Source organism: Pollicipes pollicipes, unplaced genomic scaffold, assembly GCF_011947565.3.
Source record: "Pollicipes pollicipes isolate AB1234 unplaced genomic scaffold, Ppol_2.1 Scaffold_7231;HRSCAF=8579_pilon_pilon_pilon, whole genome shotgun sequence".
NCBI lineage: Eukaryota > Metazoa > Arthropoda > Thecostraca > Pollicipedomorpha > Pollicipedidae > Pollicipes > Pollicipes pollicipes.
Window position 1 is genome coordinate 26716269 of NW_023597034.1, and position 24474 is coordinate 26740742.

Here is a 24474-nt window from a genome sequence, read left to right on the forward strand (position 1 = left end):
AGGTTACGCTCGTTACCCGTCCGTCGTTACTGCAGGTGGCCATGTCACCCACAGGGTCCATGGCGACACTCACCGCAATGCGGTCGTCTACGTGTGTATTGAGTTGGTGGCAGGATGTAGTTGTTGGTTAAGCATGTTGCAAACGAATGCTGGTGAGCCCCTCAGCTTTTCGAAAACTCAGTCAACTTCAAGAAGTAGCCTGGCCCTCTCACTATTTGGGAAATTCCTACGCCCCATTTAAGCATCATTCTCTCCTAACATGACGGCAAACGGGCTTCATTACGTGCGCTTGTGTGACATACCAAAGAACATATTAGAGGAAGACATCATCCATGTTGGTCGTGTACACACATGGCGCAGTGAAAACTGTCTCGAACAATGCAACACGCTCGGCGTCCTACGCGACGCACCTTAATTTATGCATTTTATATGTGCATGGTTGATACGGACGGGATCATGGGACGTTCGCACGATCTATCCACTTACCAGTCAGTCACACAAGCGGTGTGAAGCTCGGCACTGAGAGATTTCAACGAATCCATTGAAAACAACGCAATTTAACGTATATTGTGCTAAGCATTTCAGCAAGAAAAGGGCAAACCAACACGTGATGTCGTCTGGCTGTGCCGCCGCCGAGCAGACGCACGCGTGTGCGTAACGGGTGCGTTAATTCATCTGGCTGGCTGGTAGTGACCTGGGCAGGTCTCGGGCTCTCTGACCACATCATGGTCAGGCACCGCCAACCACTTTACCGACCCCAACAACAGCCCATACGTCAATGCAGTACAATGTACGCGGGCAATGCACACCCAAAATACACTCGGCCACCGCACCAGCAGCGGTGAGTGCCTCTGAACGCCACGTTAGCACGTTAGTAGGTCTACACCATGTGGCAGTGATTGTCACAGAATTTTTGTTGCGATCACAACATGTGGCACGGAACAACGCGCGGTGATTGCGCTTGTGGCAAAGCACAACTTGTGGTGATCACAACCTTGTGTAAAAAACGATTGCTCCAAAACGCTCACCACACGGCTTGTACGCGACACGAGACGCCCCGTTTTTGGATAAGACCGTACCCGCAATACCAGGGCTGGACAACCTAACAGTCATTCTCGGGCCGACCGCCTTCAAGTCGTCGGCAACCACCGTCGGGCGGCTAACGCTGCTAGGCGCGGCCGTCGGTGGCCAACGCCGCTGGGCGCGGCCGTCGGCGGCCAACGCCGCTGGGCGCGGCCGTCGACGGCCGACGCCGCTGGGCGCGGTGCGTCGGCGGCCAACGCTGATGGGGCGCGGCCGTCGGCGGCCCAGCGCTGCTGGGCGTGGCCGTCGGCGGCCAACGCTGCTGGGCGCGGCCGTCGGCGGCCAACGTCGCTGGGCGCGGCCGTCGGCGACCAACGCTGCTGGGCGGCCGTTAGCGGCCAGCGTTGCTGGGCGCGGCGCGTCGGCAGCCACCCGCCGCCCTTTCGGGGCCAGCGACACAACGTAAGCATGCGGCGGGCCATGACGGTGAGCGCTGCAAGCGTTTGAGCGTAGCCAGGACAGCACGTCAGTGCATTGAACCGGAGCCGAGGGGGTGCGCTGGCCGACGCCGATACACCGCCACCACGCCTGAGCGGGGACGGAGCCAGGGGATGACCAGGGACCTGCCGCCCACCTGCCTGGACCACGGCTATGAAGCGCAGCCTCCCTGGGGCATGTGGCTGCTCTGGGGCACACCGGAGTGTGGGCGGATGTCGGAGGGGTCTCTGGAGGCACCGGGGTTTGGCTGACTGGCGGAAGGCGGACTCTAGTAGACACTTGGAGCGTGCGCTGTTTTCGGGGTAGGTCTGGGGGAGGCGGCATCTGAAGTCATTTTTCACGGCAGCCCCTGGAGACACCTGGTTCGGCTTGGCGGCGTTTGGTTTCGATGAACGCCGCGGGAAGTCCGTGGCGACACTCACTTTGGTGAACCGAATCTCCTATGTAAAGCCGCTCCTCGGCGGGCAGCGGGAAGGGGACGCCCCGGCTCCGTCCTCGCCTCGCGGTCTATCAATTCGTCAATCCGCGTCCCAATCCGGATCACACACTGAGCATGAGTTTCTCAAATCCACAGCGCAGGAAATAAACACACAACTACGGCATGACAGATCACTGATGCAATGTTTGTGCTTTGCGTGGAAATTTTGTTCACACAAGTAAAAAGTGAAGCACACTGCACCGCTTCCAACGACAAGGGCAGTTCACAAAATGTGCATGGCTCTATCCTGCCGTGCCCCGAATGACCGAGTTGTCAGGGAGCACCGGCCTCAACTAACCCAACTGACTGGACAACATCAAAAAACGTGACTTTGCCGCCCGTGCCCGGGGTTTTTAAAGCTCCGTAATCGCACATCTGCAGGCTGTGCGAAGGTCCCATTCGGATCTTATCCCAGTCGGATAAGCCCAGTGGTTCATCTCAGCCAGACCCGGTGACTTCCCACAACACAAAGCACAATCCAGCACTCAACGGCAACTGCGCGACCCAGCCATCGGTGCACCCTGGCGAGCCCATGCTCGGTACCGGCCGGCACAGCAGGCAGCTTCACGTTCGATCCCAATTATCAGCGACAGCGCCGATCCCAGTGCACGGTACGATCAGCGCTACCGCCGACAATACCGTCTGTCAAGTTGTACCTCAATGTTCATGGAGTTCAGATATATGTGTATATATCATGTACAAATGTCTCAGATGCGCTCAAAAGAAAAACGCCCGGCGTTTTTATTCAAAACCAGTAAATTAATGTAGTTGGCCCTTGTGTAAAACTTTGCTTTCGCTGTGTCACTTGAGAGTTTCGTCAAACACGGTTAAATAGTATCTTTGGATGGAGCGCAGGGTAGTAAAGCGGATGTCATAATACTGTTCCGGGTAGCAGCAACCTCGCGAATTGGCTTAGGTTACACTGTTCCAAATGTTGGAAAGAACACTAAAGGGATGTTGTCACGGCCACAAGCAATCAAGGTGTGGGCGTGTATGTGTGTGTGTGTGTGTGTGTGTGGTGTGTGGTGTGTGTGTGTGTGTGTGTGTGTGTGTGTGTGTGTCTGTGTGTGTGTGTGTGTGTGTGTGTGTGTGTGTGTGTGTGTGTGTGTGTGTGTGTGTGTGTGTGTGTGTGTGTGTGTGTGTTGATTTCATGGTTAGTGTTTGTCGTGCTACATCTTCCTAAATCAATGGAAGGCCTGGAGCACTCATATGCAAACAACGCGAAAAGGAGTCACGGCTTACTTTTTAAAAGAGAGTAATTGCTTTTCTTTTACTACGTCTTACCTGACAAGGCTTGGATCGAGAGTGGATTTTTCTCAACACTCGCTGGCTTTTACAACCGAATGTGTTGCAATTACATAAAAGGGATTGGGTTCACTCCAAACTCCAAAATCGTTGTGGAGTAGGTAGAGAGCTTTACTACTTTCTCGTGATTTCTTTGGTGCCCTCTTTTTGTTCCAAGTTTCCGTTGCGCTGCAGCGCCGTGATAATTCTACTAAATTGTCACTTAGCCAATGACTCAATTGGGGGGGGGGGGGGGGCACCATCTGATGGTGCTTCCATCATGGTAGCGTTGCATTTCATAGCGTCCTGGCGGAAGGCGAAGCGAAACATTCGAAAATCGTTGGGATTATAACCATATTTCGGAGATTTGGAACCGTCTACTCTTTCTCACAAAAGAAGGATTTCAAATGCTGGAAAAAGCGGAAGGATGAAAACAGCTTCATGTGGGTAATTTGGATGGTTAGGTCAACAGCGCGCACCAAAATATCTAACTAACCCCGCCTTTGGTTTTGCTACAACCGAAACCCTCTACATTCACATTCTGCACGAAGTCTGCAACAGCCCCGTGATACTATTCCGAATGCTTGCAACGCACACGCATGTGTCCCACAGGTAAGGTGCTATGCTGCAACCAGGCAATACAGCTAGTTTCGTCATCAAAAGCACAACTATACTTGAGCCGGGAGACCTCTTCCTACGAACATGCTGGCAACATCAGCTCCAATAGACCTCCACAAACGCCATTGATCAACTACTCCTGCATCATGCGGACACTTTCAACTAGCGCCCACCAAAATGTTCAACGTCAAAAACAGGATCAACCACGGCTTTTCAAATGTGTTCAACTGGTCCAGGCTGAGCCGCTGAGCTGGTCGCATTGGCACTGTGCGCTTGGGGTGAGAGGAGCGGCCCGGCGCCGCTCGGCAGCGGCGGCTCGCCGAGCCGGCGGCGCCGGCCGCCAGCTGAGCAGTGTCGGCCACCGGGCGGCCGCGATCAGAGCGCCGCGTCGTCCGCCAGGCAGCAGGGCGAGCAGCGGGGGCGCGGCGCGCGCCGCCCGCCGGCCGGTGGCGCAGTCGGCGGCGCAGCCGGCTGCAGCAGCACGCCGGCTGCGCTGGGCTGCGCCAGCTGCCGCGCCTGCAGCAGCTGGTCGCGCCACCTGCCGACCGTCTCTGCCGGCACGTACGTGCTCTGTTCGGGGTCGTCCGGCGGCCGGCCGACTCATTGCGAGGCCGACGGCGGCGGCTCGGCCGGCGGCGGCGGCGGCTCGGCTCGCCGTGCGTACCGCGGGTGCTCACTGATGCTGTGGTAGTGGCCGTGGTAGACGACGCCGATGTCACGCAGCACGTCGCCGCGGATGGTCGCCTTCAGCGTCCAGTTGTGGCAGTCGTCGCCGTCCTTCTCGCGCTCCATCCGCTCCACGTCCAGGATCTTGGAGCTCAGCCGCTCCAGGATGATGCCGATGTCCTTGATGCTGAGGTAGCGCGTTCGTTCCACACTCAGCTGGTCCACCAGCAGCAGCAGCTTCTGGCTGGTGCCTTCCTCGTTGACCGTGTTATCCCCCTCTGACTCGGAGCTTTCCTCTGCCGTCGCGCCCTTCGCCGCCGCCGCTGCTGCCGTCTCCGCCCGGGCCACCTCGTCGAAGCGAGCGTGCGTGAGCGGCCGGCGGCCGCTGGCGGCCTCCTGAATAGGCGACGTGGCCGCCGACTTGGTGGCGGTGGTCGGCGCGCCGCCCCGATGCAGCGCGCAGCAGTGGAAGTCGCACTGGTCGGCCGGCGAGCCGCGCGTCGCGTGGTGGTGGTGCACGTGTGGGTGGTGCGCGCCGCATTCGGCCGTGTGCACGTGCACGGTGCCCGACTCAACCGAGCTGCCCTGGCGCGTCAGGCGCGCCGGCCCGTACGGTGGCGGCGCGCCGTGGGGCGGCACCGGCGGCGCGGCGTCCGGCGGCTCACTCGGCGTCTCGCCCACGCCGCGCACCACCAGGTGCGCGCGCCGCTCGGACCGCTCGCCGCCCGCCGCCGAGTCCCAGTGCAGTTGCACGGTCACCTGGCCGCGGTTGTCGGCGATCTTCCAGGAGGGCGCCTCGTCCCGCAGGTCGAGCGCGTGCATGGTTTGGCAGACGATGCGTGGGATGCAGGTCAGGGCTGGCGGCAGGCGAGACGGCGCTCAGTCAGCAGGCTGCCGCCGACGTTGGCCATTACACACCTCCAACTGAGCACAAATAGCTCCGTGGACGTGGCATTTAATCGACATACGAGGGGAATAGCTTCATTTTCTCATGTTTAAGTACCACAACATGTTTCATGACATTTGCAGCGCAGACAATGTTTCCAAAGTTGTATGCTTGTATCCTGCGGTTCTACACCCTGAATTGTACGCTAGGAAAGCTCGTAGAAAGGAAGCGTTTCCAGTGCTGAGGGGTCCATAAAGTGATTGTGAGGCTCCATCCGTCACACAATGGCCCTTCGAATGAAGACCGAGGGCTGAGCGCGAGCGAATCGTCCAGACACCTGCTCTGAGCATGTCGACACCGGGCGGCAGCCAGCGGTCCGAGTCCCGCAGCAGAAGGAAGACTGTGTTGTCCGGCAGCGTGGCGAAATACTCGGTGTCGTCCACGGTGGTGCCGTCCGACTCCAGCACGGCCGAGACGCCACGGCTGACGTCATACTTGAGCTTTTCTCGACCTGGCGGCAGGCAGCGAAAGGGCTGGATAACATTAGGTGAATGAAGTTCCTGAGGTTCTCATGGAGCCAACATTGTCGTTTCTCGAACGGTCAGATTTAGGACACCTTATATATTGCTGTTCTCTCAGGAGGTTGAGCTTCGTTTCGAGGGTTTCTTTAAATAATTCGAGACATCTGGTGCGTGTAAATATATCAGTTCCTAGCAAACAGTAGGCGTGTTCTCTGGCGTGGCATGAGCAAGGTACTGGTGGAGACTGTACATATAAATGTACACATACCCACGCATATATGAATGCATGTTGTAACGGCACTGGCACCGGTAGACGCTCCGAATGTGTGAATCGTCAGTTTCGCCAGTCCAGAACGCAAACGCCTTCGCCTTCTTTTCAACACTTCATGTGCATCGGTGGCAGATAAGATCAGAGCTTTGGGAAAGATATTTGTCATTCAAGACCAGCAAAAACAGGAATGGCTTCTAAGACTACATTAGCAAAATGTTTTGCTGGAGATTTAAGCAAAACTCCGATCAGACTTGGAAGTTTCTCCAAATCATTCAGTAGGAACATTGGAATTTTGACTCAAAATTCTCCCACGGTACGCAGGCCAACTATCTGGCTCAAGCTCAGGGAAATTGTGTGTCTTGCGGTCCGTCCAAATGCATTGGGGGGGGGGGGGGGCGAAGGCTCAACTCAGGGGTCCGGACCTGGTTTACCCAAATACTATTTGTACGAGAAGCTCAATAACCCGATTCCTGGGTCAGGGATAGGTCATTATAACGTAAAATGCGGATCTAGGAACAGATCCATTTTATCATGCATCCCAAAAATGCAACAATGTTAAATGTCAGAATTTCATACACCAAATGCCAGATTAAATATCCTCTAGAAGCCTGTTTATAAGAAATGGCACGGAACATCGAGCATGAATTTTCGCGATCAAAATTCTCCTCATAATCTTTGTCTCAAAGAAGTCACATTAAACTGGTTTGCCGTTGCATGACGCAACAATCGACGCCTATTTACATGTTTTATATACGCACCGTTTTCCCGTAGCATAAATATTGCGCGTTGCATTTGAACGTGGATTTCCCTGACATATACTTCTGGCACCGCGTTATGCTCATTGGCATGTACGAAATCTAAGAAACCGTAGGCAAACATGCCATGTACATGGCATGTATCACAACCCCCATAGTATCACAACCTTCCCTTGGCCTCTTCCAGAACCAGATCACTCTGGAGAAATTTTTGACATGGACAGGGTCACATTAAAGAGGATGTTCTGGCCGCCACACTTGTACCCTAAAGTTGGAAACCATTCTACCACCAAATTTCGGAGTCCTATTTGACATTGCCAGTCTGCGTCGAAAAGAACTTGGAAACGTGTTGGGTGTAATGACAGACTGTTCTAGTTAATTGGAAGAGGTTTATTTCTATAAGCTGAGTGAAAAGAGAGAAGGAGTGAAGTTTAGAGCCCCCAACATGTCGGGGCGGACGCGCCTATAACGCCTCGTCACGACGTATCGACTTGGCGCGACGACGCGTGATGGAATGAAATGCGAGAGTCTGGAAATACCGGACCTCTGCTATAATCCGTTGGAGAGGATCTATTTATACACTCTCTGGTGGGAAACGGGTAGCCAAATACAGCGCAGCAAATATGACAGAGGTGGCGTTCTTGGCACGGACGTATCGACCAAGCGCTGTAGTGATCCTACTGACCAGCTGCACTACACTTGGTGTTCCAGAGGCTCACATATCATATTGTGGCCTCGGCCTTCACCAGCGGTGCCTCATCTTCCCGTGGAATTGTCGAGGGTGCCTCAGGAACCACTGGCGTCACGGGCTTGTAAACGTATCGAGACTTCTACGCATTGTTGCGGCCCTCCAGCGGTTTTGGGATCGTTTAAAAAATGTTGACGGGTCTTGGCCATCTGCGTCGCTGACCGCTGTTCTCTTATTCGTCCCAATGTTTTGCGGGGATGGTTTTGAATCGCAGCCCTTAATAGGCAGGGAACAGCTTGTTGCGAAACCCCGAACTGCGCCACCATCGCAAAAAAGTTATAACGCAACGGATTATTTCTGCCGAAAGATACTTACTTGTCGCGCAACACTGTAACACAGACCAGCCCGTTCCATTCCGGTTGTCTTGGCCCGGTACCAATCGACCATCGAAGGCGAGTCACACAAACCTGGTTCTAAGGACGGCAACCTACGTGTCTGTCACCAATCGGCCAGTGTCCGGTACCCTTGATCTCATCCAGTTGGTGAACTGAGCTCTATCAGGAGGGCAGACGTCCACGGACTTCTGAGTCCCCTTGATTTCCTCATCGTCTCAGGATAGGAGTCACTTCATTCCCGCCAGGTGAGCATTTTTCTCACCTTCACCGTAGGAGGGTTGACAGAGACACAGTTCATTATTGGAGCGAAGACTGTCCCAAAAGCAAAACACACCAAAGTAAGACGCTTGGGCTCAGCGGACGTCGTTGAGCGTCGGTGCAGGGGACCTTTGGTGGGCAGAGCTAGGCCATTGGGATAAAAAATATGTCTGAAATTCATCTTAATTGTAGGAAAACAATTGGAATGATTTTGACGAACAATGATTAATCAAAGATTTTCACACCGCGTTTGAATGTTATAAGCCCATGTAACAATTTTAGCATCACGCTCAAAACGGCCTAAATATTGTCCCACAAAATGGCGGTGGCCCGCATCCGAAGGCTTGTTCGGCGTCAACCGAGGTAAAATGTCTTATTCATTTCACATATCCGGCTTAGTTGGCTGCATCGGGAGCCTGAAGCGTTGGCCTTGACACGCGCTCGGGTGGGGGTCAAATTATCCCCCAAAGATTTTTCCGGGATGGTTTCCGAACGGCATGACGTGGTACCGTCAAATTTTGCATAGCTGTAGACAATTGAGTAACAGATCGCTTGCATCAAAAATGTAGATGTTCCTTGCAAGGTCGCTGACCTATGGCAGATTAAAATCAGGCTAGGGTTTCAGCAAAGGCACTTCTAGACAACCGTTCAATCTGATCCAACAACGGAGAGTTAGACGAAGCCATATATCTCTGAGATGCTCTCTTTGGCAACGTAACAATTGAATAAAAAAATTGAATCAATCTAGGGTCGAGCGTGAAGGTCAGACCAAGGTCAAAACCAACCTGTTTTATTACTGCAGGCCTTGCTGTGTGGTGTAGTTTCTGGTGCTCATTTCAGATTTACTGATTACAGGAACCGCATTATATACCTTTCATGGACTTCTTTAAGGTCAAAATAGGTCACTGACCTGAAATGACCCAGGTAAACATTTTGTTTTGAGGAACATGCTGCCTAGCGTATTCCTTGCCGCTTATCCAAACGCAAAACTCAATGTAGTCTTTGATGATTTTGGTCACCATGACCTTAAAAAGGTCAAACAAGGTCGTTGACCTTAAATGAGCGTGACATTTTGTTTAGAGCAGCTATCGAGGTTCTGAGGGGCACCTTGGATTGACCTACCTGAAGATTGACCTTGTTTGACCTTATTTGACCCGCGGGTCATGACCTAGGAGCTTCAAACTTTGACCTAAGTGTGTTTACGTATAGTTCAACACATCCTGTAAATTTGGCGCATCTAGCTTTCTTAGTTCCTGAGATCTCAGCGGGTCAAATTGACCTCCACCCGAGCGAAGGGTATCCAACCGGCCATCCGGGCCCGTGTCAAAGCCTGTTGATAGTTTCTCTTGGCTTTTGACCTTTGCCTGCTATTTGGGAGGATCTTTGGACGTCAAGTCAGTGCGGCAATGGGCTTCTTTTGCTCCCATGGTTTCATCACAAGTTCCTGTCCACTTCACTGGCCCAGGGATCTTTCAACGTTCCCCAAATCATATTTGCGTTACCAATGAGGTCTCGCTGGACGTCTAAATGGTTCACTAAGTTCCTGTGGCACCTCATGTCTTGCAAATGGTGACCAGAGTCGTGCGCGCGCCATATGCCAGTGGCAGCGGTGCTGTCACCCTAAGTCACCCCTGATTTCCGTTGTATACACGGCACCTATAACTGCTAGCACAGCTCCGGCTGGACTGCAATACACAACAAAAGGCATGCCGCAGCGCGCCAAACGTAACGAACATTTCGGTTGTTCCTGCGCACGGTCAGAATAAGATACAACGTAAATTTAAGGGGAAATGATCTGATGAGTGGAATAAAAAGACGAACGTGGATGTTACACCATAGTAAGGCAACAATATCCATCTGAAAAAGGCTTACACTTAGATCACTGAAGTATGTTTTTGAGATTGTTTTTTTTTACCCCCTTAGATCATCTCCCTCGGTAACTCCTGTCCATGCCTTAAAAGGAATATGATACCTTTTTGAACCGTTCACTTGTTGTCTGATAGGCGCGTCCGATTTCATTATTAATATCAGCTTTCTCGAGATCCGACTGACTAGCTCAGAATTTCGATTCGAGGCAGCCGCTCCTGCGGAAGAAATGTCATTGGACTCTGCTCACCACTATAAAAGTAATACGTTTAATTTGTCTTGCTTTTTTCCAACGCATGCATTCTGCAATGTTTGCAACATATTTATTTGTCGAAATGCTCGGGAAACAAATTCTATGAAAGCTGGAAACACTCTCTTTGGAGAAAAAAGTGTGGAAACATAAGGTTATCAACCGGCGAATTCAACGAAATGTTACACTATGGCTTTGAAGTTTCACCTATGGAGTTAAGCACAGTGACTCTTTTCGAAGCGCGCTTTGGTTTGGGAAACAGGGTATGACATGGTCTCTAGTAATGCACCGGTCCGAACTTCAGCCAATGCATTTCTCGGTAACTGGCCTTTACCGCCCGCTCTGCCAATCACGGACGTTCATTTGTGCTGACGTCATTCATACCAAAAAAGGTGCCTTTTTTAAGCCCGCAGGCCCGCAATGTGCGGGTTAAAACAGCTCAAAAGTGGTACCTCTGACACGTAGCAATTGACAACGGCCCAATGCAGATTCTGCCGTCGTCATGATGACGGCGGTCGCTACAACTGCAGTTGTCCCGAACTTGGGATGCACTACAGGTATACCAAAAAAGGAAGAAGTACAGTGCGTTTACAAAGCGTTGACAGAGTAATTTTGACGCAAAACTAACTAAAATGTATCTTATAATATAATGATGGTGCTGCGGCGGCACTGTCCAGTGGTACCATCAGATACAAATGGTCCTGATGTTTCATCGGAGTGTGCTCATAAACTTTTCCTATAGGCGGGACACTCCCTTCAACCGAACGCCTTTCGATGGCACAACACAGTCGTGATTTTTTGCGAGTGTAACGGAATGTTCCTGATGGAGTGACATGGAACAGACTCGGGAGACATGGAACATAGCCGGGAGACTATTGAAAGATAATAGCTGGTTGGGCTTGGGACGGACTCGGGAAAACTCGGGACAATCGGGAAACTTGGGGCATATAGTCAGGGGACTTGAGACAGATAGTCAGGATATTTGGAACAGATGACCGGAAGGCTTCGGGCATGATGAGTAAATCTGTGGCAACATTGCTTACATAATCATTGAACAAGATATAGTGAGTTAAAAGTGAACAATCAACGCGCGAGCTATAATTCGCGCATTGCTGATCCACTTTAAAATAAACGTACCCGTTCGTTGTCAACCATTGTATTCGAATTGTAATGGCATTTACACCTGCAGATCAGTCCGACCAATCCGACACCCATCAAGCTAATTCCTGCTCAAACAGATATTTGAGCTGGGATCTGGCCTTCTATGAAACTTTTCTAGTAGTGGAGGCGGCGACCCTTTGTCGTATTACACAAACACTCTCCGGATCCCAAAGGTCAAGTATTTCAGTACATCATTCGCGTCATGACAGACAATTGTCATGCTTTGAACTGGATATTGCACTTGGTCTTATGAATTTACTTTTATCCAGCATAATAGTAATGCATGTAACGCACAAAGCGAGTATATTTTAAACAGCACGCGGCAGTGCTCACGCTCCGCACTTCACTGAACTCGGAACAGATCTCAGACATACAACTCCAAAGCTGCTCCAGTCTGAGCAGAGCATACATCCTCAAGCTTGACAAATAGTTCACTGTATCCACGCTTTGGCAGGTCGGCCATATCATGCGCCAGAAACAAAGCGAGAGCATTCCATTCTGTTGTCATTCGTCGAAGCAGCGGAATGCAGCGGACGTTTTCTCCGCCCTGCACCCGTAAAATCCAGTCTGCGTTTCACTGTTCGCTCTTCTGGTCCCTGGCAAATGAAGCGGCCCTCCTTAGTTTCCTGCCTTGTTTCCCACGACCTTTGTTCCGCTGTTTGCCGCCTCTGCATTTTCTTCTTTCTTTTTAAGCCTTTGCAGTGCTTGCTCTTACTTTCCTTTCAACTTTTTGAACTACAGAAACGACAACGCCATTTTGTGGTTGGGCTGCGAGCCTTCATGCGCGCCGTTTTTCTCTTCGATGAGCCTTTGAGCAGCTCGTGATCTCAGCACGTCATCTTCTTGGATTCACTGGAAGGGACACCGCGCCGGGTCGAGGACGATGGTATGGGCGGGATCTCACTGTTCACCTGTGGCGCTGTGCGCCGCACCGCACCACCTGCCTCTTGGATGGGGCCAGATGTCTCAGCCGGAGCAGCGTCACTGTGGGGGTTGACCTGCAGGTCAACGTGTCAGAATACGAGGTCGGCAGCAACAGACTCTGCACGCTTGCGTGTGGCTCATTTTCTGTGGCTCGCCAAATAGTCAAATCTCGGGTGTTTTGAAACCAACAGATTAGTTTTTTCGCGGCGCTGTCAGGTGCTTCTCGTTTAGCATTATTGCCAGGCACTTCTCGGCAAGGACGCTGTTTTGTGGATGTTCAGTTGTTTTCGGGACTCTTCACGGTGCAGGAGCTGCATCCGGAGATGAAGGATAACTTCTTGTGTCCAGGCACGCTCCCCATGAACTGTTAGGTTTTGGGCCGCGTATGTGTGGCGGGAAGGTGGCTCCTGTCACGCGACTCTTATGGTCGTCGAGCGCAATCAAAGTGAGCTGCTTTGAAAAAGAGCCGGGGAACTTGAACAGGCTTCAGCATTTTGCCAAACTCATCATGCATTATCCATCCCGATTTGTGCACAAGTTGGGAACAAGCTACGGAAGAACGTTACGGAAAAGCACAAATGTGCACCGCTAACAGGAAATTATTACGTGATATTTCCAAAACAAAGTTTTGTTTTGAGAATATCACGGCGTGGTTTGGAAATTCAGATGAAATGTAAGACAAGCGCTGCATCTGTGCACGGGAGCAAAATCATAAGAGTGATAATTATATTAACTGTAAATTGCTCTAGGAATTTTGCCGCTTTGTGACGCTTTCTCCACAAGAAATGGTGAGATCTGGCAAACTCTTCTTTTCACACCAAATCAGAACTGCGCTAACTTAAATTTCAGCCCAAATTTGGGCGCTGGCGTGGCACAAGACTTGCGATATTTTAAAGCTCTTGCTCTTTTGTTGTCTTTTTAGGCCGCTCGTTTCAGACGTCACGTACAGAAGTCTTTGGAAATTAGCCTAGCGTTGGTCGAAAAGGGCGCCACTTTGGGTATTTCTTGAGATTTCTTTTGCTTTAATTTTGTACCTAGATCGAACAAAAAAGGAGATTTTTTCATCATATCGACATCACTATTCCCGCTCAAATGCTGCACGCTAGCACTAACATCACAGGAGATTGATGTCGCTGAAAAAACAATATTGATACGCAAATACTTGGAACCTGAACAACTGTGCGCCCAAATTGGCTCGAACAAATTAAGTGCATGCAGTCAAACGGCAATCGACTAAAAAGCCTGTTCCTAGTTGGCAGTTCTTGTGCTGAAAATCATGGACCTTAATTATGTCACAAGGAACTGGTTAGACCATTGTCAAGTCAGCATTTGTTATAGTGATTACCCAATTCTATTGGTCTTCAATGCTGGCCAAAGCTTGCTTGATAGCGCCGTTAACACAATGCCTCTCGGTATACTGAAGATTGATTGTTTTCAGCCTAGAGTGCCCACTCGTTATCCCGAAAAAAAACAGGAGCCTGAGGTCCTTCTTCATTATGTGGGGAAAAGACTAGCACTGGGACAGAAATGATTTAGTCAGGCGCCAGCCTAATACCGTATTAAGGTAGGCGTGTTTAACAGGGGCATGTTAATGGCCGACGGTTCGTGAGATAGCATCACTTTACATGCATTTTGGAAAACATGATCCGCGACACCAAATGAATTTGTCATGTACATGGCCATAATCATAGGTTCTCGGAGGTACGTATATCAAGATATCGCAGGTTCCAGTGGATATATGCCAGATTCAACTGAATGTCATGCATTTTTTGCTGCGTATTGGTCATCGTAGCAAAAAAAGGGCGAACGGAAGTCACGCTACTTCACCTCTTAACTCGCTGAAAACACGTTTCAAGCAAAGGTCGCGAAGACAGGAGGGATGCGAGAAAAGCTCTGCCCAATACGGCGGAATTTTTAATTGGTGTAGATGCGTGTCTGTGACATCCCCAGTATAGAAGAAGCGTTAACGCCCGTCAACGCGCAGGGAAAGCAGGGGTTGGAAATTGCTAGAAAGTTTGAAATACTCTTTGCATCATTTTGTTACACTTTGCCTAGAAAACTGTTTTCTCGAAAAGATACGCCCTATGACAGGAGTATTGGGTAGTAGTGAGACATACCAAAAAAGATGCCGTTGAATATCTTCGAGCAGACGTCAAAAGCAAAACTTACCCCTTTTGCGCTCGACTTTAAAACGGTTAATGCGGTGGATGGAGCCTGCCCCCAAAGCATCGGACGCTGTATTCACTCGTGGCTAACGTTGCTGCGCGCAGATATGTGGGAAGGACGTCATGAAACCATTTAAAATAAAGTCGAATTGGACGAGGAGCAGAGAGAACTTAACATCACCAAACAATTTGATCCTGGAATAGCTAAACAAAGATGTAAACTGCGTGAGCCATCAGCGCCCTTCTCCTCTTTACTATGACATTGTGCGCAGCAGAAAGCGCAGTGTACTAGTAACACAAATTTGGCATCCAGCGGGCTGATGACCTCACCTTTGTCACCTCCGCGGACCGACAGCCTCACCTTTATCACCTCTGTGGGCCGATGGTCTCACCTCCATCACCTCTGTGGGCCGATGGTCTCACCTTTATCTCCTCCGTGAGCCGATGGTCTCACCTCTATCACCCCTGTGGGCCGATGGTCTCACCTCTGTCACCTCTGTGGACCGATGGTCTCACCTCTATCACCTCTGTGGTAGTCTCCGATAGGTAGTCTCACCTCTATCACCTCTCGATAGGTAGTCTCACCTCTAGTCAGCAGCTCGCCTAGTGAAGCCGCCACCAGGCCTTTTTTGGTGTGCCTCCGGTGGTCCCAGACCTTGAACGGACGCTTTCGTCCGTCAGGCTGAAAACGGGCAACGATCGTTAGCCGTCGGAGTGCATGACGTGCAGGTAAGCCGTGGCTGCCTGGCGGAGGTCAGCAGACTTGCATTTAGTCGTTAGCCAGGCTAGCTGCTTGGAATAATTTGATTTGATGTGTGATTGTTCGTGTAAAAGCGTGCAAGCTAATCGGACGCTCTTTTTTTACAAATGCGCTCTACGGTCTCAGATGGATCACTGTAAGCAATATATCAGGTCGGCGTGGAAATGTTTAGTCGGGAACAACACGCAACTCCTCGGCGCCGTTTCAAATCGCGCAGTCCTGTCTTTTCTGCCTCGATTCAGCAATGCTCGCCGTCCATCCCAGAGCCGGCAGCTCCTGTTTCATCTGAGCTTTGTGAGCGCGTTGAGCGCCAGAAGATAGGCCTCTGTCATTCAGCGCTTCAGAACTCCTGCCGCCGGTTGTCGTGGTCGAACTGCCGCGAGAATGGCTTAGTTGGCTTGATCGCATCGTGTCACACTTGCCCAGAGTGTGCCGACCCAACCCGGGCCGACATCTGCCGGCAGCAGAGTGCCGTTCAGGGTGCCGGTGGGGATCGAGCCTATGACCTCAGCATGATCTCATGAAGATGACGATGTAACCAGCCTGGCTGTTGGAGGCTTCAGAGATGGGTGCCGGTGATGCGCTTGTTAAGGGGTGCGTTTGGGAAGCCAGAGACACGGAGTTCGATTCGCCGCGCCGCTCGCCCTTCCTGTCAGCGTAATGGCAAGCGCCGTCATATGGCCTCAGCAGCCGAGTGCGATGTAGAGTCCCAATGGCAAAGACTTCAGTGGCGCTATCATCTAAAAGGACAACGACGCTCGTCCAATGCGGCTGCTTCATGATGAGGCTACCTCGGGGTCAGATCCGACGTGGTTGACCAACGCCTGCAGGACGGTGCCCGCGGCAAGTGTGACCCTACTTCTACGTCAGACACGAGCTCACATGCCCAGTGATGACATTATCGTCCGAGGTCCAGAGCGGGCCGTCGCCTCGAAGCAGACCAGGAGGTCTTCAGCTCGTCCACAGCACTCTTGATGACGCCCGAAGCGAGCCGTGGGGCTCGTCTCGTGCGCACGAGTCAACAGACCGCCTCGTCTGATCGCCCCCGCGGACGGTGAGCAGGGATGCTGAAGAACTCTCATCGGCCACTGACCCCCACCCCGCCGGCGCATGGCGCCACGTGGACTCCGTCGTCCGGCGCCCTGCAGTCGGCCCGCCGCCACAGCGGCCGTGCTCTAAGCTCGGCATCGACTCGGTCGGTGCCATGAACTCCACTTCTCGCGGCTCTCAGTTCGCAGTCGGCATGGCGGGTCGCCGTCGCAGGTGGGTGGGAGTGGCCCTGGCGGCTTGCCTTGAGCAAACAGATGGCACCAAGCTTGAGGGTGTTCTTTAGGTTCGCGAGAGCCACCCAGACGTAATCGCATCGAACGGAGTGAGGCAGTCCGTTATTTAAAAAAAGAACTAGCGACGTCTCAAGCACCCCGGTCTTCGCCACATCAAGTCAGCCTTTGGCTGCACCACAGAGCACGGTCCAGAGGTAAAGAGCGAAGACATCAAGGTTTCTGAGTGATTTGTTTTTATTCGTTTTATGTTAAATTTTTCGAGGTAGAAAAACCTGTCCAGCCCTGTCGTGGGGCCTAAGCCCCGTGGAAACGCAGCCATTAACCATTTCAGCCAAGCTCTGAGGCCGCGGATACAAAGGTACGATGGCCCTGACAGGCTTTAAAATGCATGTGGAAACGACTTCCGCTAAGTAAAGAGCTTACCCAGATGCATTTAAAAGCGAGTTATTATCCCACCTGCTGCATGGGCGAGGCACGCGCCTGAACCTGCTGGTTTGGTTTTTGTTTTTTGTTTTTTTAGATTAGAGCCCTTTCCACCAGAACTGATTATTTCAGGGCTATGGGTTGAAGGAAAATGGTTAACGGTGGGGCAGACTTGGATGCGCCTGGGGGTTCAACTGCCGAGCTTTAACACGCGCACGCGCGTTGGGCACCCGGCCTGGTCCCCTTCTCACGGACCTCTCGGTCCACTTGTGGCTGACGCATGCAGCCTGCCCCGGACAAGCAGGGTGTCGCGAGGATGCAGGATGAAGCGAGATAGAGAATAAGAGGGACAGATTAAAAACCTGCTGGTGGCGCCAACAGCTGAGACCTCGATAGACCGCTGCCTGGTGACCAGGGTAGAGCAAATACAGCTGGCAGGTAAGACTGCATTAATAACCGGACGGCGGGAAAAGCCCCACGCATCCGTGCGCGGCATTACATCCGCATCCGAAAACCGGATCATGTCCCGATAGTCGCCTGGCGGCGTCTTGGAATCCGTTCGTCCGTGTAACCAAGCGAGTGAGTGCTGCCATCTATCGGCGTTGGGGGGAAGGCCCGAACCGCGACCCGCCCCGGCGAGGAGCTGCCGGCGCTCAACGTAGGCGCCTCCCGACAGCTTGTCGCTTCAAGCCAAGTCCATCCAGCGGCACTGGGGCGGGACGCCAGTTGCCTCAGGGCTCAGTCTGACCACCTTCACCTGCGTCACGCGCTGTTTTGTTTTTTTAAGGAACTTGCTCAGGCTATGTGTCTGGCAACATTGGTGGGATATTTCACTAAGTCAGCTTTGCTGTGCAAAGATGGCAGGTCCTAGGTACATTTGTGCAGTTTGGAGGGTGTCATGTTGTTTGGCTCTCAATGTTTTCCCCTTGCTGACGTCAAAACTCATGTGATCTTCTGAATCATAGTCTTGAAAACCGGCAGCTTATGCAATTCCCCCACGTGGCCAATCCCCTTCGTTGCTTGAAAGGCCTCAACGACCTATCAGAAGGCTCTTTGCGCCGATCAGAGCCCCTTCAGTCGATGAGAGCCTCTGCGTCGGTCAGGCACCACCAGTACCGAACAATCGGCTTCGTGCTGGTCTGGGCAGGAGGCCCCATCTCCCACACATGAGAGCCTCTGCGTCGGTCAGGCACCACCAGTGCCGAACAATCGGCTTCGTACCGGTCTGGGCAGGAGGCCCCATCCCCCACACATGGACAAGGCCGGTGCCCGATATTTGCATTAATCGGCCCCTTATGCAAAGAATGACCCCTGTCTTGACCAGAGGCCCTGGTCAAGGGCTTATAATGCAAGCCCAACCATGAGACCAAGCCCACCAAGCCCCTGTGTCAGTCAGGGCTCCAGCACCGGACGGGCCCTCCGCCCGATGTCAGTCAGGGATGTTCAAGCTCAGCTGAACTCTTTGCCAATTATTGAAGCCCCTGCGAATTATCAGGGATCTTTTTTGCGGCAATGAGAGCCTCTGCGTCAATCCGGGGCCACTGACCGGGTCAGAGGATCTTCCTGCAACAGGGAGGGGGGTCTCCATTTTGCTAGAATGATAGCCGGTAAGCACCCCGCGCTGGGACGAAATGGCCCTTCAGTCCCTGACCGGCAGCGGATAATGTGGCCCCGGTCTTCTACCCATGAACCCCTGGTCTGTGAAAAGGTAAGGTGTCTAATCAGGAGACTTTTGTCCGTCTCTTTCTGGATCATGATTTGGCTCATGAGCCAATCATTTTGGGATGAGTGATGAGCTGAGTCGGCTTGCTAGGAAAAATGCCGTCTTTAATCATCAGCTGAATCACATTTTCGTGAATGTCATGAGCTAAATTACGAGCCGATAATTTCTAACAGTGGTGTGTCAGTACCAAGCACTCGATGTTTTTGTTCGCGGAATGCGTGCTTTTGGTTATAGTACGGTAAGAATGATCCTGCTTCTCAACCATCTATGTTCACGCCTAAATTATGGAATTTCATTGCATATTTGTCGTAAAAATGAGCGCCGTTCCTGCAAATGCTTAAGGGAATGCTGCTCCTTTGTGTGGGGATTGGAACTGAGATAGCCAGATTATAGAGCGTGTTATGATATTCAGTGCTACACCGTAATCAAAACCAAAACATGATTAGCCTACGGTATGTTTCATTTTGGGCACAGTTTAAGCATGACGTCATGAATGATGTCACACGAAAGCAGGAGAGGCCCCGATCGGCTGATAAATGTCACGTGAAACGGTCGCTGCAACGAAGGGTGTGAACGTGCTTGGTTGGAGCGTCAGTCCTCTGCAGGGTGACGAAATGAAGCTGGTTGTTATCAAAGTCCCAGCATTTGTGAGCAGAAAACGAAAAGCAGGCTGCTAGGTTTCACGATCTGCTTAATCATAATTCAAGTGAAACACTTACATTTTAAGTCGCACTTCGCAGATGAAGTTATTTTCTGAACGAATTCAAAGCCAAAATTTATCGAGCTCTGAAAAATCCTGAGTGGAATTACAGGCGAGACCCGCAGGCTGAGCGACTCTTGTTTGCACTGTGGACAACTGCTGCTCGTTTTGGTCTGAATTGTTTTGTTTCGATAAAAAGCAACACTTCAAATGAAATTTTCATACGTGATTGATGGACATGATGCTACATCACCAAAGTAAACTCGTGTATGAAACTTTTTTCCTGCAGAGTATTGGTTCTGCCATTCACAGCTTTTATGTGGACGGCTGCTAGCTGGACGGGGGCACAATGGCCAAAAACTCAATGAACCCGTTACACAGCTCTCAAAGGGGTATACGTGCCATTTTAAAAAAGCTTTGATCTGAACCCTTTGAATGGATGGATGTCTGGGATCATACCTCACGCTAAACAGTGTTTGTTGTGTGAACTCTGACCCCTGCCATCCGATCGCGCAATTCCAAGCAACGGTAGCATTTAGTGGCCAAAGTTTTTTTTGGGGGGGGGCGCAAGGCGGGGCAAGGTCCACCCCGCCCTCCAACGTCAACTGACCTTTAGCGCGACTGCTGCCACCGACCGCAGACTATGCCTGTCAAGGATAAATAGCGAGCGCCTAAAGCGACTCGAACGCACCCCGCCACGGGTGGGTGGATCGGAACGCAGGCGCTCTAACCAGCTGCGCCACCGGGACGGACACCCGTGGACCATCGGTCACAGACGCCCGGGGTGGTGAGAACTTCGACATGCAGCACATATTGAATGAGTCCAACTGTAAGAGGCTTACACGCCTTGAAGCTACCCATGAAGTCCAAAACTTGGAAGGTGTTGCTAGAAGAAAAAGGACATGGCGTGGGCAGGAGAGGCGCGGAGATGGCTCCGTGGTTTAGCCAGCATTCAAACGCTTTTGCAAATGTGTCGTCCTCAGATACGGTTGTACTTCTGGCTGTGCAATAGGCTTAGCAGCCACAGTGTTGTGCACTGGGGGACGGCTGAGGTCAGTTTAAGACCACCCACAAACCGCTCCATCCGAAGAAGGCGTCAAAGACAGCGTCCGTTACTATGCGGAAGGGTCAGTCTCCGATCGTCCCTTGTTCTTTGAAGACGAGAACGAGGATTTTGTCAACATCACCTCGGAGCGGTACGTCGGTAAAAACTCTAACACCCCTCTTGGCAGCCCTGCAGCGAATTCACGGGATCTATTGAGATGAGGAGTGGCTCCAGCGGGACGAGACGGCGCCCGCACGTTCCCTGGCTTTACCGGACTACCAGGAGGAGCATTTACCTGGAAGGCACATCAGTCCTAAGACTCAAGTGTTGTGGGCCTCCTCACTTACCCGAGCTGTCGCCCCTGGACTTCATGCCCTGATTGTCTTAAGGACCCGCTACGCGGACCACCCAAGCAAACATTCAAGAGCTGTAGGCCCACCATCGGACTTGAAATGGGACGCTGCGCTGTCCACAAAATACTAACAGCCTCAGACTTAGACTCAGACTCGACGAGACTCACTCACACTCAGACCGACTAGACTCACTCACACTCAGACCGACCAGACTCAGACTCAAACTCGGACGAGACTCACTCACACTCGGACCGACCAGACTCAGACTCAGGCTCAGACGAGACTCACTCACACTCAGACCGACCAGACTCAGACTCAGACGAGACTCACTCACACTCAGACCGACCAGACTCAGACTGCAGACTCAGACGAAACTCACTCACACTCAGACCGACCAGACTCAGACTCAGGCACAGACGAGACTCACTCACACTCAGACCGACCAGACTCAGACTCAGGCTCAGATGAGACTCACTCACACTCTGACCGACCAGACTCAGACTCAGACTCAGACTCAGACTTGCAGCAGGACCGCCTGCCGCGCAACCCGAACAGCAGTGGGCCCATCTTGAGCGTCTTCTGCAGGGTCGATTTGACGTACTCGATTGAATCAATATTACTCGAGCGCGTCATTTGACAGACTCGTGATCGCTGATGACGTCGCTACTGTCGGTGGCACCCTGTTATGGAATTATCGTTCGAATGCCCCACAGTCCTCATCACGCGACGAATATCCTCGCCACTGCTGGGTACGGCGTGAGTAAACTTCCATCTAGGCTGCCCTGCAGAAACTAGCAGGTTTGCGCTCACTATCATAGCTTCATGAGGTCTTTAGTAAAAAAGCTGTGATAACTTGCCTTTGCTGCTCAAAACATTACGTTAACTGTTGCCAAGCGGCTAGCAAGCAGCTCTCTCGCTTTTTTATAGTGCAGTAACTTATATATGCTCGTCAAAGCACTACGATATTTTGGCGAAGTAGCTGGCGGGCCAGGCAAGGCCATTACATTGGTCCCACTGCAAAAATAAGTAGGGAAGATAAAAATGTAGAAGCTACGGCATACCCTTCTTTTTTTGTTCTAGTTCCCTTGTTCCATGAATTTGTTTTTATATACCGATATAATTCGGTTTCGTTTGGCACCTAAACGGGATAGGTTGAAGTGGGTTTCATGTAGCGTTTCTTTTATTATGGCAGGCCTTCAGTCGAAAGCGTGCGGACCGGGACGAAGCGCTAGCGTGATAGAAATCTATGTTTCCAGATATGCTGTGCGTAAAAACTCTTAAACTTAAACTTAAAAACTACTGGCCTACTGCATAGAAGGGCTGTGTTTTTAGAAGAAAACAAGAAAACAGCCTTTTTCTAGGGCCCCGTACCTTGTAAAACAGCCAACGCACGTTCATTTCCGTCTTGCCGACAAGACAAATGTCAGGTGCACTATCTACCAGGTACAAAGGAGAACGAAAGACAGTTGCAGTCATATCGATGACCTTAACTCATTGGAGTCATAGAAGAGCTCAAATGGATCCCCTAAATGACCCTAAATAAATTTGAACTACGTTAGAAAAAGTGTGCTCGGAAACATAATTCCCTGGTACTTTACATCGATGTCAGCTCATGCCCTGGATGACAGTGGTAGGGTTTCTTTTCAAAAACAGCCGCCGCACACAAGCATCAGACGCTATATTCACAGCGTCATCTGATCGTCGCAATGGCCAGCGACTGTCACCCATGCATCAATCCAAGTTTGGGAAAGTAAAGGAGATATTGGTTATTTTCGCGCCAGCGCTCTCCCTGGCTTTAGGTTGCCCTTCGTTTGTTTGTCCAACGTTTTCGGACTTCCATGCAGAGCATAACGAGAAGGAACGGTAAGGTGGTGAAGCGGAGAGGCATAACTCTTTTTAGGTCTGCATTTTGTGTTATTTGAGCACCACAGACGGCTTCTTTGGCTATCATAAAATGATTGTCCTGTGAGCTCCGCCCCCTCCCTCTACAAAGTCCTCCTGGCTGCAGTCATGCATGCCTGCACCTGGTGTTGGGGCACCTGTCTGCCTATGTTTGTAGACACCCATCTTCCCACTTTGCTCAGCGCACTCTGCTTAGGCTTTTAACGCTCTCCTCTTGGGCGTGGAAGGAAACATCTTTAGGGATAAGGGAATCCTTTCCGGGCTTGTGGTGTCACTTCGCTGAATTTATGACTCCCTTACGTTTCGACTTCTGTATGATCCCCTGCTTGGGCTCGGTGATGTAAATCTACCTGGACATTGGGACTCTCTTTATACCTGTGCAATAGATACATAGTATACCTCTATTCTCATCTCGGTCGCTGAGGACCTACCTTTACCTAGAGCTTGAGGCGCCCCTGTCTAGACTTAGGGCAAATTGTTACTGGATTAGTGGCGCCCTTTTCTCTGGCTTGGAACCCCTCCTAAATGAGTCAGACATCGATCTGCGTGCGCTTAAGGGGCTCGTTCACCTGGGCTCAGCGGCGCCGCTCTACTTGGAGCATCTGCCTTCGAACTTCTTATGGCAAGGACACTTACACTGGCCGAAATGTCTTCCAAATTTTCGGGCGCCAAGAGTATGTAGCCTGAGCCCTTATGTCACCAGGGGATTGCGTCACTGGGTATAAAACATGCTCTAATACTTTGTGATGCTTGGTTAACATTACGAGCGAAGCAAATCAACCACTTGCAGCCTTACAAGGAAACATCTCATGCATCCTATCAGCGAATGTTAGATGACGACTGGAACACTCTCCTTATGCCATATTAATCTTAGCGGATGATGGTTTATGGCTGGCATCGCTAGTCACTGCAGCAGCGCATAAGGATGGCTGCACCTTTCTGGTGTGCGTTTAACTATTCTTTCTATATAGATTCGTTGTTTATAATCAAATCTTTTCGAATTACTTCTCGAGAGTTTAGATTTTATGCTCGAACGGCAATTGCTGGGATTTTTCGAATGGTCTCCTCGCTCATTATCACCAACAAGTAACCCCACCAGCAAGACCTTCGTTGGCTTTCCCAAGCTGGGGATAACATTTCCGCTTATTGGTTTTATCATTGACATGTATCATAGTCCTTCAAAGCTTGTTTCGTTTAGAATACGTTGTTAAATTATCTAAAACCTCAAACTATGCGCCTTAAACTAAGCTCCGTCTCTTAACAATTTAACCAGAGGCTTACTTGTTATCCGAGCCGTTATCACACCATGGGGTGCGAAGGTCAAAACAGAGGTAGATGCCAAATAGATATAGCAGTGATTTCAGGCCCCAGTCTCCGATTGGAGACTCACACAGTGACGTGGGCTCCATCTCAGAATAACTGGGGGTGATGTCGAGAGCTGGCCTCAGAGAGAGAGAGAGCGAGAGAGAGAGAGAGAAGAGAGGAGGGGGGGGGGGGGGGGGAGGGGGAGAAGAGAAGAGAAGCGAATAGAGATAGAAGAGAGAGAGAGAGAGAGAGAGAGAGGAGAGAGAGAGAGAT

General features: G+C 51.3%; 1 protein-coding gene across 1 annotated transcript; it reads right to left on the reverse strand.

The window, feature by feature from the left end:
- Window positions 1–1672: 1672 nt before the first annotated feature.
- Window positions 1673–21627, reverse strand: LOC119109917 (uncharacterized). The gene is made up of 6 exons (XM_037233664.1): window positions 21486–21627; window positions 15293–15451; window positions 5791–5964; window positions 5327–5424; window positions 4557–5152; window positions 1673–1748 (listed from the first exon to the last, which is right to left on the reverse strand). Exons 1-6 carry the CDS (start codon window positions 21625–21627, stop codon window positions 1673–1675), a joined length of 1245 nt encoding a protein of 414 aa, XP_037089559.1.
- Between the last annotated feature and the right edge of the window lie 2847 nt (window positions 21628–24474).

Coding starts and splice junctions, on each gene's coding strand:
- LOC119109917 (XM_037233664.1), bottom strand. CDS start 21,627: ATGACGCGCTCGAGTAATATTGATTCAATCGAGTACGTCAAATCGACC. Junction 15,452..21,485: donor TGAGTCTGAGTCTGAGTCTG/GTCGGTCAGAGT, acceptor GACCTCCGCCAG/GCAGCCACGGCTTACCTGCA. Junction 1,749..4,556: donor GAGCACCCGCGGTACGCACG/GCGAGCCGAGCC, acceptor CGGTGCCTCCAG/AGACCCCTCCGACATCCGCC.